The 18,046-nt window shown below is 40.0% G+C and overlaps 1 protein-coding gene across 3 annotated transcripts in view; it reads right to left on the bottom strand.

Annotated features, from left to right (window-relative positions):
* Positions 1–12,632: 12,632 nt before the first annotated feature.
* LOC140695939 (monocyte to macrophage differentiation factor-like) overlaps positions 12,633–18,046 on the bottom strand; it is a 31,700-nt gene continuing 26,286 nt past the window's right edge. For all 3 annotated transcript variants that reach the window (XM_072959050.1, XM_072959049.1, XM_072959051.1), the window contains 2 exons: positions 17,031–17,100; positions 12,633–12,879 (listed from right to left, as the gene is read on the bottom strand). In XM_072959050.1, the coding sequence (XP_072815151.1) occupies positions 12,868–12,879; positions 17,031–17,100 (82 nt within the window). In that variant the 3' untranslated portion in view covers positions 12,633–12,867. The remainder of the gene's footprint in view (positions 12,880–17,030; positions 17,101–18,046) is intronic.

The raw sequence follows: 18,046 nt of genomic DNA, 5'->3' as shown, positions 1-18,046 counted from the left end.
GAGGATGTGGAGAACAGGAACATTCATTCATTGCTGATGGGAATGCAAATGGTACAGCTAGATTACTTGGGAAGACAGTTTGGTGGTTTCTCACAAAACTAAATCTATTCTTAGCATACAATTCAGTAATCATGCTCCTTGGTATTTACCCAAAGGAGTTGAAAACTTATGTCCACACAAAAATCTTCACATGGATGTTTACCAAAACTTGGAAGCAACCAGGATGTCCTTCAGTAAGTAAATGGAAAAATAAACCAGTGTCTCCAACAGTGGCATATTATTCAGGAGTGATGTCACCAAGATGGTGACATAGGTTTTTCCTGACTTCATTCCCCATCGCAAGAAGGACAACTAACAAAGATTCATGGGTAAGACATCACCAAGAGAATCCTGGAACTTGAGGCTGAGGCTGAAGCACCCCCTGTACCACTGTTACCATGACAGACCCATTAAGAGGGAGAGGGAGGAGCTATAGGCTGCTGGCATCGCCCCCCAGATTGCTTCAACACCACACCCAGGTCATCCCTCAGCCTGTGATTCCTCCAGTGGGAAAAGAGAGGCAGGAGGGACATCCAGCCTCGCCCCAAGGCATTGTGGTTCACTTCTTGGGAGCCCCCATGGGGACTGCAGGGGAATCTGCGGGGCGTGAACCCAGGGAATGTGACTGTGATGAAGAAGCGGGAGAAACTTGCAACAACGAGTTCTAGGATCTTGGCCGACCCAGCTCCTACCTGCAGAGCCCAAGTGGTATCGCAGCCAGCAGCTGCAGAACCAAATCGGTGGTTCTTACCAATGTAACTCTCGCCTGGCCCACTTCTGTGTATAGTTCTGGAATATTATTCAGTGCTAAAGAGAAATGAGCTATCAAGCCACAACAAGACATGGAGGAACCTTAAATGCGTGCTGCTAAATGGAAGAAGCTGATCTGAAAAGGCCACATAGGATATGATTTCAATGGCATGACGTTCTGGAAAAGGCAAACCTATGGAGACAGTGAAAAGGTCCATCATTACCAGGGGCAGGGGTTGGTGGACAGAGGAGTAGGTAGAACACAGAGGAGTTTTTAGGGCAGTGAAAATACCCTGTAGGAAATTACAAGGATGGGTATATGTCCTTACAGATTTTTCTAAACCTATAGAATGTGTAACACCAAGAATGAACCCTGAGGTAAACAATGGGCTTGGGGGTGATTGTGATGTGTCAGTGTAGGTTTATCCTTAGTGGAAAAGGTACCACTCTGGTGAGTGATGTGGATAGTGGGACAGGCTCTGCACGTGTGAGATCTGGAGGTACATGGGAGATCTCTGTAGCTTCCTGCAGATTTTATTATGAACCTAAGACAGACAGGGAAAGGAGAAGGAAGGAAGGAAAGAAAGACAGAAAGAGAGAAAGACTTTTTTTTTTAATAAAGAAAGAAAAGTAGCTAAAAAGATTTGGACAAAAAAACCCAAGACACCTGGGTAGAATTTAAGCTCTGCCACACACTTCCTGTGTGACCTTGGGTGTGTCTTAACTTCTGTGGATTTTAGTGGCCTCAGTCTCACTTTTAGGTGATTCTTTCAGATGTTTAATCTGGGTCTTCTCTAGCGCTATTTAAAATCGCATGAAGAAGAGCTCACTGATATTAATATTTATTCTGAAGAAGAAAAGGAAATATTGGTCAGAACCATCCTTTTCATGTTTCCTCTAACTGCAGTACACAAGAGATATTCAGACACATATTAAAAACAGAGTATGTTTAATTTTTTTTAAAAGGCTAGTTGGTTTTGAAAATAATCAGCTGAATTTCCCACTGAGTCATAACTAATTTTCCATTAAAAGTACTTTATACAATATTTAAACCTAACTTTTCTTCCTAAATAAATTAGCACATGTAGATACAGCCTAGCTATAGGAGATGAGTCATCACTGAGGACATCGTGGTCCACCTTGTTGAGTCAACTGAGACTGTTTCCAAGGTCAGTCGTAAAAGACTCCAAGGCAGCCCTTTGGGGATGAGGTGTTTAACTGATAACTCATCAAACTGAAAGCTGAACTCTCCCCCGAAGCTGGAGGGAAGCAAGAGAAACAAAATGAGAGAAGTCTGATCTAAAAACAACAAAGCTGCAGAAACCCTTCACAGGAATCTCTAAACTCCACTGAGATTTGGCAGAAGATCATTTGGATGGATTGCACGTAAAGATGTTAGCAATACAACTTGGCTTTCCAGAGATCACCCTGGGAAGTGAAAGTCAGTGGTGGTGCACAAAGGTGGGGGTGGTGGAGGGGCAGGGTGGGGACTCCAAATCACTCCAGCTCAGGGATGTGAAGTTAGTGTTGCTTTCTGAACCCAGAGCCTCAGATTGGAATTGACTTTATCCCTTCGCTTCCATTTACAGACCGAGCCCAGGGGTCCTTTGACAGTCCATATTTTAGTAGGGCAGAAAAGGTTTTCTGTTTAGTAATTGGAGTGGGAATCTAAAGGGTTGTAAAATTGATGAATGCAGATGGCTCCAAGAGGCAGTTAAAAATTCAGGAAAGCAGAAAAAATTGCTTGGATGTAGAACTTCTCACTTGGGAATGGTCCAGGAAAACAGAAGGGAATTTTTTTTTTAAACCCTTTTCCCTTAGGCAAGTTTAATGGTAGACATAGGGAGACAGGTTCAGGAAATAAAACAGAGGTATCCCAGTTGGCTCTGGCCAATAATAGTGATATAACTTTCCCTGCTCCCCCCCCCTCCCCGGGCATCATCACAGCTCAGATCTTCTGGATTTTCAGATTCTGTTTCTATCTCCTTCCAACCCATCCTTCTAAAGCAGCACATCTTCCTCACTCTGGTCCCTATCAAGCTGGATCTCCATCGTCCATAGATTAAAGGCATAGCTTCCGAGTCATGTAAAGACCTTCAGAATCTCAGCACTGCCTCCCTCTTCCTTTTCTCCTGCCAATTTCCCCACACATGAAGCTTCCCATTGTTTCCTGTTCAAGTGCTGGTTTCCCGGAGGCCCATGCCCTCACCTTCCTGCAATGCCTTTTCCTGTTGGTAGGGTGAGCTCCTATGAATTCTTCAAAACTTGCTCCAGCTGTCACTTTCTTTTGGACTTTTTGCATCTCCCCAAGCCAGAGTTCTTTACACCTCCTTGCATTGTCTTAGCGTAGTGTACACACAGGCCTCCATTTTTGTTTTCATTTCTCTTTCCTGAACTGAACTGTGACCATTTAGTATTTATCTTTGTGGTCCTGCTCCTAGCAACACATATTTGTGGAATAAATAAATTTCTTGTTACTTAACTGTTGATAAACGTAACCTTTGATAAAGTGGGAATGTTATTTCATAATGGCTGCACACTGAGAGAAATAAATGCAGAAGAAAAAAAAAACACTTAAACTACTTTTCCCTTTGGAAGCCAATCCTGTTTTGTACAGACTACTTTTATTCTGGTCACCTATCAGTACTCAGCCACTGTTTTACATAAACATAGACTTGTAGGAGACATAATTGTTTAAGAAGTTGAAGGCAACCATAATAATAAGTTAAGAAAACACAATAGTCCCGAATGGGACCCGAGCAGGACCTAAACAAATCAGACAATGGAAAGATAACGTTCAAGACAATGAGATGACGTTCAGAGATATTTGCCATCATGTGGAAGAAGTATCTATCCATTGTGCACGGGGAGGTCATTCATAGGTAGCCCAAGGCTCAGTTGTGTGTATGACCTAGTCCCCTCACCTTCTGTTTTCATTTTCACTGCTATGGAAAATGCCACCTGTGGATTTTTGTGGAGTCTCCCTGTCTTCGTCCATGCTGTAGTCCCAGACATTGTTCTTCGCTTCTGCTCTACTTTCTTTTTCTCTCTTACTGAAGCTTCGCAGGAACGAAGGGACCATATCAACATAGCACCATATAGATGACACCATATCGACGTGAAAATGAGCGTTGCATATCATTGTCCTAAAATACCAGTATGTTATTGGCTGGTTACATGGAGGTGATGTGGAGGGCTGGCCTTCCTTTCCGTGGCTCAGACATACTGTTTATCTTTTCTTATCATCCTGCTTGGGTTTCCTGCTGAGACCTAAAGTCCTTCCCACTTAATTGCGTAGAACGATTCACTTCTAATTTTTCATATCCTTCCAGATTATGGCCTGAGGTGGGGCGGGCGTTCACAGTGAGGTTCAACACAATGAATATATGTTTCTAAATGAAGAGCATCTCCTCTGATCTGATGCTACTCTGCAGGTAGGCACAAGAGACCACAGTCTGTTCGAAGTAGTAATTTTCTGCTTCTGGGTAACCAGAGAAATAGTTGCTTTCTAGGCCCAGAATTTTCTAGAGCCAAAAACGTGGAAGCCAAGAAGGCCTGATTTGGAAGCAGTATTAGAACTCAGACAAACAGGATATATCTATGTCTTTTCTTTTTCTTTTTTCTTTCGTCCATGTTTTCAACAGTTGATCTACATGCTATGAAATCCAGCTGTGTAAAGGCTACATGGGAAGCTATTCTTATAGCATGAACACTGGCCATGACCCCAGAATGAGTCCGGTGCTTCCTGCAGGCTTTAGTTAGCCCTACTCCTCCTTATTCAATAATGCTTTAAGTCTATCCAGTTTAATTATTTACTTTCAGCAAAATTGAACTTAGATGTCTCAAAATATGATCATTAAATATATTCAGCTTTGATTACAATTACAGATTTGTCCAACACACCTCATCAAATTTATGGTTTCTAACAGTCAAACATATTAGCAATAGGACATCCATCCATAACTAGCTAGTCTGTTTTTAAAAATATTGAGAAGTAATACAAATAATTTAAAAAAGCCATAATTAATTGAGTATTCCTGTTTGCCAGTCACCCTTCTAAGCCCTTTATGAGTAATAGCTGCCTCACCACAACCCTATGAGGTAGGTACAGTTAGCAACCCCATTGTGCAGATGAGGAAACAGAGGCACAAAACGTTTACTAATGTGTCCCAGGAAGGAAGGCATCAGCAGGTGGTCTATTGGGTGACATTTGGCCTATGGGTTTCATGTTGGGTTTTTCTATTCCAAATGAGATGAAGAGACTAAGATCCACAGAAGTGGAGATGTTGTAAAGAATTGGACTCACATCAGTTGACACCATTTTGGTGCATTTGGCATTATAGTACCGGATCTGAAAAGCTTTGGAGTTTCAATTTTTGAAGAAGGGGTGTGTTTTGCAGCTCTCTGGAAGTAGTCAACAAATGGCAGCCAAGGTATTGCAGTGGCCGTTTGAGTCATCTGTTACTAGGAATATTTTGCCATTGTTTTCAGAAAAGAAGTAATTATTATGTATTAACCTGTGACTGATTCAGGAATGCCATTGGTCATTACAATAAAAAGTTCCACTGCTATGACCCTTTGTTAACCTTAGAAGTGTGGTTTATCATTCTTGTTATATAATTAAGCTTAAACTTTATAGAACAGAGAATGGTATGGAAAAGAAGACAAAATTTCTAAATGTGCAATCATCTTTAATAATCTGGGGCTCTCTGACACCAAGCCACTTTCTGTCTGAGCAAATGACAAGTTAATTTAGAAAAATATAGAGCCATCAAAAAGATCTTCTCATGACAAATTTTCAGTTCAGTTGAAAAAAAAGTCAATTTAACAGTAGCAAATTTTTTTGTTCTTAATAATAGAAATTGGTTCCTGTTAGCCTAAGCAAGAAGGAAGAATTTAATATGATGGTAGAGGAGGGTGACCTGGGAGCCAATGGCAAAAATGCAGCTGTGACTCAAAAGGGACTAAGAAGGCCAAGGGAAGCCCAGAAAACAGGCTTTCTCTCTGTTTTGTTTCCATGTCTTTCAGCAAATTCTTTTCATTTGGCTGTCTTTGCAAGCCATCGCTGCTATTTCTACTCATAAGCTAATGGCTGTGCCCCAGTTCTCATGTTTATGTAGTTTTCACATAGGGGAACCCAGACCCACATTGAGAGTTCATTCTTAGTCACAGAGCTCTAACTGGCTGAGTTTGGTTCTGATGCTCAGCCACTGCCAATCAAATGAGTCCCAATCAGTGGTGCTATGTAACTAAAACATGGCTTAGCAAATCAGAGTGGAGAGCAGGGTACACACCAGAAAGGTCTCTCCTGTTACCATGTAAACTAGGTCTCTGCGTGAACCAGCCCTTAGAAATTCAAGGACTATGTCGAATTCAAAGACAGTGACTTTTCTATCCAGTGAGGAATAATTTTAGACTAGATCGTTGTGTGTGTCATTTAGTCAACAAATTTAAAAAATCAGCCTGAATGAACCAAAATGTTCATGTGAGTTTTCTGTAAACCAAAGAATATAATGGATTCCAAAGCTAAGTGAAAGTGTTTTGGATTATTCTTGATACCACACCCTTAATTTGTAGGGATAATTGAGATGCAGCCAAGCTTTCAGTCTTGCTGACGATGCCTAAGATCTAGCTTAAATTAAACTACCACATTTCCTGCTGTAATTGATGGTCAGATCTTTGGAGACGGTAGGGTTTTCAAATGCCTGCATATAATTATATAAATCAACCTAAGGGATGCATGAGTAGAGAAAGAGGAAATCCTTGTCATGTCTTTTGTATTCCTCTAAGACCTGAAAAACTTGCAAGATCATCCAGTTAACGATCCCCTTATTTTACAGACAAAGTGAAGCACAGAGAGGGGAAGTGACTGGCCTATTATCCAATGACATTTGAGGGGCGGATCCAGTATTAAAATCCTAGTTTCCAGTCTACTTTTTATTATGTCTTACTATTAATTGTAGGACTCAAAAACATTTGATAGCACTGCTAGGGTGATATACTTTCACCAGTTTTTAAGTTAATTTTTCCAACATCTGGATTTTACTTATTCAGCCTAATCATTTTTTCAGACCTTGAGTATAAATGCTCTGTATAATTTTCTGGCTAATTCCATTAACTTGTAACAATAACTCAGCAGCACAGATGATTAAATAGTAGAGAAAAATGTTTTTTTTTATTTTTGCTGTCCATTATTTCAATAGAGAATTACGTTTTCTTAATTGCAGAAGGAATACGAGCAAACATACACTTTGTAAATTGGAGCAAATTTGCCTTTAACTACAAATTGTTAAGAAATCTGTACGGACAAATGTCCATAATTATATGTTTGTGTTTTGGAACCATGAGAATTCATGACCCATGTTGTCTTTTGTCTTTGTTTACTCTACTCCATGAAGACAGGCTCAAGAACTGGGATTTAGATTAAAAAATTAAGGACTGGTTCATCTATTTACCTGTGCACAATGTTCTTTCTCCTTTTATTGTTCACCGTGAACAAAGAGGAAATATGACTAGAGAGATTTTACTGATCCAGAGACGGCCATGTTAAATTCTAATATGCATTCTCAAGTCCAAATAATTTGAGGAATGAAGCATGATGATAAACAGGAAATTGAAAAAAAAAAAAAAAGGTAAGTGCAATGTGCCAATCTCTCTTGGCCAAGTGGCATGGGGTTAGAGTTCTGAATTCCTGGATTGTAATTTTTTTTCTAAAAATAAAAGGGTTTCCTGGGAAGAATAAATACGTTGATCATCATAATTTTTTTAAAACATTTTAATTAAAATTATTATCAAAGAAAAGCTAAGAATCATAGTATAAAAAATCAAATAGAACTGCAGTGGTCCTGCTCCCTAACACTGAGTCATGTTCCTCGGGAGCAGAAACTTTCAACTCTTAGCTCATTCGTCTGAATTTTATCTCCATATTACTAAATATGTTGGAAAAATAATTTTTTTTTCAATTTTAGGTATAATTTTACCAATGGACTCTGTGCACAGCTTTCCCAACCCCTGTCCTCCAGAGTTACAGCTGTGACAGTGTTTGCATAGTCATCATATTATTAGCATGGAATTTTGGCTTATCCAGAAATTACAACACTAGGAAGGTGGAGGTAATAGTGTATGCATGTGTATAAGTGAGGGATGTTATACGTACACCTTTCTTTCACCTTTTCTTTCATCATCAGCAAATGAAATAATATGAAATTAAAAAAAATACCTAAAAAAAAAGAAAGGAAAGGAACAGGGCTGCTGGCCAGCCTCTGCTCTTTGGTGGATAAATTTTTTTTAAATTAAAATGTATATTGTTTATCAAAGAAATACACAATTACATGGTTTTTTTTGAATAAGAGTTTGTTTTTCCCAGCATTAATCATTGCCTTAAATTTTTTTTTTTGGTTCATCAAAGTATTTTTATTTATTTATTTTTTAAATGTATGTTTGTTTGTTTGTTTGTGAGTTATAGCATTGTCTTATTTTTGATTTGCCTGTTTTCCACATATCTATCACTAACTCATTCTAAAATGCTCTACTGGAGTTGTGTGCGACTCCTCAGTACAGTCAACATTTTAGTTAGCCTATCAGCTCTATTTTTTTCTTGAAGTCGCCCGTGTTGGAAGTTTCTAACTTCTTGTGCCAATCTTGATATATCTCTGGGCTCAATGAACAGCTAACATCCTGGGATTTCCCTTTACCTTCATTCTGGAAACTTCTCCTTGTGACAGATCCTGTTTCCTGGATCCTTTTTCGTGGGCTACTTTCTCATTTTGTAGGGTCTGTTCTCTAGGTGCTTGTTGAGAAAGTGCACTTGACAGTTAAGTTTCTTGAGACAGTGTTTCACGTTTGAAAACATTTTTATTCAACCCTCTTGTGTGATTAGTTGTGTGTGTGTGTAAAATTCTATGTGGAAATTCATTCATTTGAATTTTGAAGACATTACTTCCTTGTTTTCTAGCTTCAAGTGTTTCTGTAGAGAACACTAACTATATGATTCACAATCTTTTACTTATACTCTATTTTTTACTATCTGGACTTGGATTTTACATTGATGTGTGTTAGTGCGAATCTTTAAAAAAATTCATTGTGCTGAACACTCACTGAGATATTTTAAGCTGGAGATTTATATTCTTCGGCACCAGGGCTTTCTTCCTCCTACTTGTTTCTCTGATAAATTTCTATCCTCCAAGGTAATTTAGACCTCAGTGGATGGAGGTATGGCTTGTTGGCTTCATTTGAGGGAGACTGGGCATTAACCTGGCTGAATCGTTAGAATTCCCAAAAAGTCTTGTTCCTCTCAGTTTCTCCAGACAGGGATCCTCTAATCTCCTGCTTGGTTGTTATAAGACTGGCTGCCAATATTGGGGACTGTGGGGAATTTATAACAAGAAATACATATTTGGTCTTCATAGTCTGTTCCTGGCAAAGAGCTCCTAAAACCCTTGGAATTTCCTAAGTGATGAGAGTAATAATGATGTCTTGTTTTATGTTAATGAAGTGACTTTCAGAAAGTACTTAAGGATGAGGGCTGATGCCAGGAGAAGCAACAATGTCGTTAGAGGATTGGCACTTTCAGTCTACCGACCTCTAGGGAGGGAAGAGGGGTTGGAGGTTGAATTTTATGACCAATGGCCAAGGATTTAATCAACTATACTCATGTAATGAAGACTCCATTAAAACCCTTAAAGATCAGATGCTTCCAGGTTGGTGAACGTGTGGAGATTTGGGGAGAGTGCCATGCTCCCAGAGGGCATAGAAGTTCTGCATCCCTTCCCCATACCTTCCCTATGCATCTCTTCCATCTGGCTGTTCCGAAGTATATCATTTTATAATAAACTAGCAATCTAAAAAGTAAAATGTTTCCCTGAGTTCTGTGAGTCACTCTAGCAAACTGATCAAACCCAAGGAGGGGTTCATTGGAACCTCCAATTTATAGCCAACTGATCAGAAGCAGCAGTGACAACCTGGATTTGAAACTGGCATCTAAAATTGCTGTGGGGGTGGCAGGGGCGGGGGGCAGTAGGAATGAGCCCTTAACCCTTGGGATCTTAGGCAATCTTCAAGTAGATGGTGTCAGAATTGAGCTGACTTGTAGGACACCCAGCCGGTGGCACAGAATTGCTTGGTGGTGAGGGAAACCCCTTTGCCATCAGAATTGCTCTCAGAGTCTTAGGAGATGAGTGGAAGAAGAGAATAAGAAAATTTGGTTAAGTTTCTGGTTAAATTCTCTGGTTAAATTTCTTCAGACAATAAACTTCCTGTCTTTCACTAGAATGAAAGAGGGCTCGTTAACTGGATTGCTGAATGGTGGAGGGGTTTAAGGAGTATTATGCCTCCTTCAGTCCTAACACTTGCCTTGACTTTCTGAGAAACCTGATGTTACAATTTTCTGAGTCTATCTGGGGTTCTGTAGAAAGAGTGGCTTGCATCTTGTTGGCATCCTGTATTGTAACCTACACTGCTATTATTCTTATCTATATTCCTTTCTATGGAATGTGTCTTTTTTTTCCCCTTCTTGCTGTTTTTGTGACTTTCTCTTATCACTGTTTCTAAGCATTTTGATTATGATATACCTTGGCCTCTTTTTCTTTATATTTCTTGTGCTTTGGGTTCATTAGTTTCCTTGAATCTGCGGGTTTATAGTGATCATCACATTTGGAAAACTTTCTGGCTATTTTTTCTTTCAAATATTTTTTTCTATTTCTCTCCCTCTCTCTTCCCTTCAGAGACTCCAATTACATGTTGTTAGGCCTCTCAAAGTTGTCCACAATTCACTAATGCCCTGTTTATTTTTCTTTTTTGTCTGTCTTTTTTCTTTGTGCTCTGTTTTGAGTCGTTTCTATTGTTTTATCTTCAAGTTCACTATTATTTTCTTTTGCAGTGTACACTCTGTTATTAATCCCATGCAGTATGCTTTTAATCTCAGACATTATAGTTTTTATCTATAGAAGATCAACTATGTCTTTCAGAAATATCTCCCATCTCTTCACATGGTTTATCTTACTTCTATTATCTTGAACATATGGATATATTAACAATAACTTTTAATGTCATTGTCTACTTTTTACCATCTTTGTCTTTTCTGGGTCTGTTTCTATTGATTCATTTTTCTCCTCTGTATGGGTTGTATTTTCCTGCTTCTTCTTTGTGTGCCTGGTAATTTTTGACTGGGTACCAGACATTGTAAAATTGTTGGGTACTGGATGTTTTTATATTCTAATAAATATTCCTTAGCTTTGCTCTGGGAAGCAGTTACATTGCTTGCAAGTAATTTGATCCTTTTGAGGCTTACTTTGAAGCTTTTGGAGGTAGGAGTGGAGCAGCCTGTGACCTAGGGCTAATTCTTCTCCATGACTGAGGTATTATCTTTCTGAATGTTCTACCTGATTGACCATGAATGATGAGGTTTTCCATTCTGACTAGTGAGAACACAAAGTTCTCTTGGATATGTGAATCCAGTGATTGTTACCTCTGCTTCTCTGGATTGTTCCTTCCACAGCCTCATGTGGTTTCTTCACATGCATGTGCTGGTCGGTACTCAGCTGGAAATTTACAAAGGAGCTTTTGAACATTTCTGGAATTCAATCTATCAGTGCAGATATTGTCTCTCAAGGAATTTGCCTTATAAACTCTGGGAATCTTTATGCCCTTGGACACACAGCTCTTTCTCCTCAATTCAGGAAGATGCCTGAGATCAACTTGGGTTTCATCTCCCTGCACTGGTACCTGGAAGATCTCTCTAGATAGTAAACCAGGACAGTTGCACTTACCTTGATAGTTTGCCGTCTTTAAAGGAATCTCTGTCCGGTATTGCTTGATGTCTAGTGCCTGAAAACCATCATATATATGAAATTGTCCCAGTTTACTATCTAGAGATGAATGGATAAAGAAACTGTGGTATATTTATACAATGGAATACTATTCAGCCATAAAAAGAATAAAATGATGCCATTTGTAGCTACATGGGTGGACCTAGAGATCATCACTCTAAGTAAGACAGAAAGAGAAAGAAAAATGACATATGATGTCACTCACATGTGGAATCTAAAAAAAGAAAAAAAGAGGACACTAATGAACTCATCTACAAAACAGAAACAGACTTGCAGACATTGTAAACAATCTTATGGCTATGGGGGAATGGAGCGGGGAAGGGATAAATTTGGGATTTCGAGATTTGCAAATAGTAACTACTACAGTTTGTCAAATAAGTGAGTGTTGAATGAAAGAGCTAAAAAGAGGAAGGCAATGGTGTAATGAAATTCTATAACCTGGACCACCTCTCAGGATGTAGTCCTTGGAACCTCCTACATCAGAAACATTTCAGGGGATTTTTTAACATGTTGATTTTAATCCCTTCCCCAGATCCACTGATACTGAGTTTCTGAGGGTGAGGCCTGGCAATTAAAAAATTTAAAAACCTCCCCATATAATTTATACACACCCTGGATTTAGGTACAGTAAAGATTGAAGAGAATTAGTCACGTAAATGAAACTGAATGATGGGTGTGTGTGAGTGTGTGAGTGTGTGTGTGAGAGTGTGTGTATGTGTGTACAAACTCTAGGTGGGAAGGAGCTATTTTAAGAAGTGTTTTTAGCCTAGGAGTGACATGATTAGTTAGGTCTATGTTTTTAAAAAGATCGCTTTGGCTCTAAGTGAGGTAGTTTTACTTCAAAAGTTCTGCCTTATAGCTGAGAGTTTCCATATATAGAGAAGAGATCACAGGCTTTGCAATCAAATGGACGAGACACAGCCCCTTATTAGTTGTACGACAGAGAAAAAGTACGTAACTCTCTTAACCTTACTTCCCTCATGTAAAAATGTGGATAACAATACTTTTTGCATGGAGTTTTCTGAAGAACTGACTGGAATTCTTGTAAAGTACCTGGTGTATAATGTACCTGGGAATAACACTGGTTTCTTACAACCCTCATCCTCAAAATAGTTTTGCCCTTTGAAAGAAAATCAGGGAAAGACATCAAATGCTGGCATCCTCAGGGCTGATGTTGACGGGTTGTGAAATTGCCTTCAGACTTGAGACGTTCTGCACAATGTTGAGGGAGACTGTGGGTAGGCGCCAGCTCCTAGAGACAGCACTAGGAAAAAGAATAAAGTGGTATGATCAGTTCTTGCTGGAAAAGACATGAATAATTTATGCACAGACAGCCTGTCGTCAGGGACTGGAACTGGAAGCCAACTATTCAACAAGATCTTTGTCAAAGACCAGCACAAATCACTTTAGTTCCAGTAATAAAGTTTTCCAAGTATTTCATTAGACTTCTCTCTTCCTTGGTGATTTTTGCTCTTGATTACGTAGGATTAAAAATGTCAAGAACATTTTGTACCTTGTTTTTCTTCCTCCCTCCCTTCCTTCCTTTCTTCTTTTTTTTTCCTTTCTTCCTAACTTACATCTTAAACAATTAGCCTCTAATAAGGGTTGGACGTGTTTTACATTTTCCAATTATTTGAACTGAGTGACGGTTTGAGCAGAATCTGTGTTCCCAAGCCAGCCAGCATCGTGTTCCTCCCTCCCACACACACCCTTCTCTGCGTCCAATCATCTCTCATTAAGTGTCTCATTAAGTTTCACATTGCCTGAGTGTAACCCCTTTCCCTTTGGAAGCTGTCCTTAATGTTCATAGCAACCTACGTTCAGCTGGTTAGAATCACTGGGGAGACACACAGGGTAAACCTTCATTTGCTGAGACATTCTTTCATCCTATTAAATGGAAATAAACAGAGCACATACACACATGCATTCACACTCACACAATCTTGAGCGCCTACTATGTGCCTGGCAATACTGGTAGTGAGCACACATCAGTGAATAAAACAACCAGAATCCCTGCAGTCATGGGGGAGATAAACACACACACGCAAGTGTGTGTATAATAATAAATAGTGATAAGTTCTATAAAGGAAATAAACAGGACACATTCATAGAGAGTAACTTCCTTCATAAAAGGAAGAAGCTTATTTAGCATGAGCCTCAAAGCATCTCTGAAGATACGAGTTTGCAGGTGAAGACAGGTTGGCCATGCAAAGAGCAAAGGGCCATGCAATCAGGACAGATGGAACAGCATGAGGGAAGGTCCTGAGACGAGAGCATTTTTGTGTGTGTCAGGAGTTGAAAGGAGATCAATGTGCTTGGCATCAAGCATCAGAGGAAAGACTGGTCCCAGATGATGTGGCAAAGTAATGAGAATCAGGACTGGATCTGAGGGCTTTGGGTAAGAAGTGTGAGTTCTATTTTGAGTGTGATGGGAAGACATTGGGATGGTTTGTGAAAAGACATGGGACAAACTGATTTTTATTTTAGAAAGATTTACTCTGGCTTAACTGTGGAACACAGATTGGAGATCAAGAGAGGATGTTGGAAGCCCGGGATGGAGGCTGTCACTATGACCAAGTAAGAGATGGTAGTGGCTTGAAAAGGATGGTGGAATTGCAATCAAAAAAACAACAAAAAAAAAGTGGATGTAGGATTAATATGCCAAGTTGCATTTCTATAAACTAACAACAAAAGAGCATAAGAGAGGATTAGGGAAGCAACCTCACTGACCATCACATTGAAGAGAATAGAATGTCTAGGAATGAACCTACCTAAGGAGGCAAAGGACCTATACTCTGAAGTTTACAGGACACTGATGAGGGGGGTTGAATATGATTCAAACAGATGGAGAGATGTACTATGTAGTTGGGTAGGAAAACTCAATATTGTTAAAATGGCCATATTACTCAAGGGAATGTACAAATTCAATGCAATCCCTATCAAATTACTGATGGCATTTTTCACAGAACTGGAACAAAATTTTTTAAATTTGTATGTAAACACAGAGAACCCCAAATAGCCACAGCAGTCTTGAGAAAGAATGAAGCTGGAGGAATCACACTCTATGACTTCAGACTATATGACAAAGCTGCAGTAGTCAAAAGAGTGTGGTACTGGCACAAAACCTAGATAAGGTAATGACCTGGAAAGTCGTAAAACTGATACATGAACCAGTTGCCAAAACACAGCCTCCTTATTAAGCTTACTGAATTGAGACTGGAGGACAGAGTTTTGGATGAAGTAGAAGAGGCAGCTTTATTTCTTTGTTGGACAAAGGAGGTCAAGTGGGCTAATACTTCCAAGACTAGGAGCCTGCTGAGGAGGGGAGGTGTGGGCAGGGGATGGTTTATAGCAAAAGTTCAAGGAACAGGCCTAGTTTCCATAGAGATCACATACAGGGCAACAAGTTGTTGCACCTCCAGCTCCTCCTCCTCCACCTCCTCCTCCTCCTCCACCTCCTCCTCCTCCTCCACCTCCTCCAGATGCTTATGAGGTTGTTTCTGATCTCTCTCTGCCTAGCTCACTGGCTTTATCACAAGACTTGCTCTACCTGCAAAATTACACTGCCTTACGCACATGTGCTGATTCACACAGGTACTGTTATCAGTGCTTCAGAGACGCTCGTGCGTTCCCCGTCGCTGGGGCTTCATTCGTGCTGGATTCTCTACCTGTACCACGTGCATCACCCTTTCCATCTCTTGGCTCCTACCTGCCTTTCCAAAGCAGCTTAAATAGTGTTTCCTCTGGTTCTTGTGTCATGAGCTCCCACAGCGGGCTGCACTTTCCCCAATCAAAGGCATTATAAAATTTCACAGTAGTTTCTTATTTTACATGAACCGTATTTTCCTGCTTGAGTCTAAGTTCTAGCCGGGCAAGTGTGGGGCTTCTTCTGTTTGAGGATCATTGACATTAGTCACCTGCTATTGTACCGCTTGTGAAAACGTCAATGAAAGATTTAGGCTGGTACAAATACTGGATAAACTTGCTTTTATGATACCCAGAGGGAATGTACTTGAAGTTCCACTCTAACAATTAGTAACCTGGCCACAAAGACCTTGCTGACATAGCTTTGGGTGTCCTCTGTTACCCTCTAACGATATGGCCTTCAAGGCAGACTTTTTCATTCCGTCACTCACCTCCCTGCCCTCACCATCCCTTGTTGCCTTTACCAACTACACTATATATGTATAAATGTATTTTTGGTGATAGGTAATTATTGAAGCCATCATAAACCTCAATGAACATACCTTGTTACATTCTCATACGACAATACCCTCTGAAAAAAACATAAGCAAACCTATAAATCCTAAACCTGGCACAGGTGTTTTCTGTGACCAGGGCAAGAACTACGCACAGCAAAATCACATCCTCATAACAGGCCTGTGGGCACAGGATTGAATTACAGGAACAATTTAGACTGTTGCAGGCTGAGAAGAGAGTTCAAACTGAATACACTGTGAGTCCCTTAATGAACATACTGGCTATTGCCCAAGAATGCAGCCTAGGACACAGGAACACATAAACTAAAGGCACAAGTGACCAGTGGACGGGCTCGTGAAGCTGTTATGTTATGTTACTGTTTCAAATTGACAGCACTGATTTCTCAACAGTAGTCCGTCTGAATGGGAGAACAAAACACATACATCCAACTGCTACTACAGGAAATGCCATGCTTTCACCCGAAGTCCACAAAAGAAATTTTCAAGCAAAGTTAAAAAAAAAAAAAAGGCACTGTCCTGAGAAAGAGAAATAAGATGACTTAAAAGCAAGGGAAGGGGGACGGTATAGCTCAGTGGTAGAACGTGTGCTTAGCATGCACGAGGTCCTGGGCTTAATGCCCAGTACTTCCATTAAATAATAAATACATAAATAAACCTAACTACCCCCCCCAAAAAAACACAAGTTAAAGGGAAAGTAAGAGTGAAGGGATCTGAGAAATATCCAATAAAGCATTGAACCAAATGAACTTACGAGGTCCTTTTAATTCTTAAGTTCTAGAAGTCACTAATTTATATTTTCTTTTTAAGAAACCTCAAATTCACCCTTGTCCAGGGATTTAGGGTTAAGATATAAGTAATTCAAGTAGAAATGCCCACCTTCACATCATTTCACACCTCTTTGGGAAAAGGGTGGGGGTGGGTGAACAGAAAGATTATCCAGAAGAAGATATACAGCAGAAGCCACATGGAAGGACACAGTTAAATGTGCAGCTTTTCCACAATGGAGAGAGTAGCCAGTACAAGTTGTGGCATGTTGTAATTCATGTATTTTTTTCTTTTGAGTCTCTCTTTAATGGGCATGTCATAACTTCAGAAAGAAAAGCTACATCTCGTCTCTGCAGACAAAATATTAACAGTCACAGAGATTTGAAAGGAAATAAGGTGAAGTAACTAAAATTATGAAGCCATTTCTTACCATTGATGTCACCACCAAGGCTGGAGAAAACCCCATCGTAAGATAGAAAAAGAGCTCAACCACCTTGTACCTGCAGAACAGAAATACCATTAATTTAACTTCTCTATTCCCTACAGACCATTTCCTTACCAGTTGTTCCCTTTTTTCTTTTGGAAAGACAAATGTAAACTCTTAACTATTCAAAGAAAATGTATTTTTCCAGTAGGAGACCATTAGGCTTCCTAACTGAAATACTGTCACTGAGTAACAATGAACTAGCATTTCTTTCGGGATTAAGGCATCAAATTCCATGTGCTACCTGGAAAATGTTTTCTGCCAAAAATAGTTATCACTGAACCCAGTCCCCTATGCACTTCACCGTTTCCAACCCCAGGGTGTCTGCCCTCACCCCACCCCAGTCCTCGCTCTGCGACACTGAGACTATGAAGCTACACAGGGAAGTGGCGTGCAGCCTACTTTCTCAGTGGCAAAGGGGTGGGAGCCCTAAGGAACGAAGGACATGTGTTTTGGACTGTCTCTTTATTCTGCGTCTGCATAAAATTCAATTTCTAAGGTTCGTCACATTAGGCTGCAGAATGTGTACATGCTAAGAAATGCACCATCCTGAAATTCAACTTATATCTCTGCCTAATCAAACTGGAAACCGCCCAAAGGCGGGGACCACGTGCTATTTGTGTTTGGGTCCGCAGGGCCTAGGACAGTACGTGGCACCATTTAGGTCCTCCCTAACACCTGCCAAAGCGGGTGCCAAGGGCGCCTCGCATCTCGTTCATAGCATTTTATACTAAGTCCACCATGAAGTTAACTATGTAAGGGAACTGGGGAAGAATGTGGGTTTCGTTTACATCCGAAGGCCCGGAATAGGAGAAAAGACAGTTGTCTTATTTTATTTCCTATTTTATCCAAGGGTATAAATTAGGGGTTTGAGCCTGAGAAGCAAACTGTTCTCTTGGAGAGATATATATATACACACATACACAACACATAACACCACTCAGAATTGCTAATTATGGTCA

The sequence above is a fragment of the Vicugna pacos genome, chromosome 4 (genome assembly GCF_048564905.1).
Source record: "Vicugna pacos chromosome 4, VicPac4, whole genome shotgun sequence".
Lineage (NCBI taxonomy): Eukaryota > Metazoa > Chordata > Mammalia > Artiodactyla > Camelidae > Vicugna > Vicugna pacos.
The sequence above is the reverse complement of the archived record's forward strand: the minus strand, read 5'-3'. Positions and strand labels throughout refer to the sequence as shown.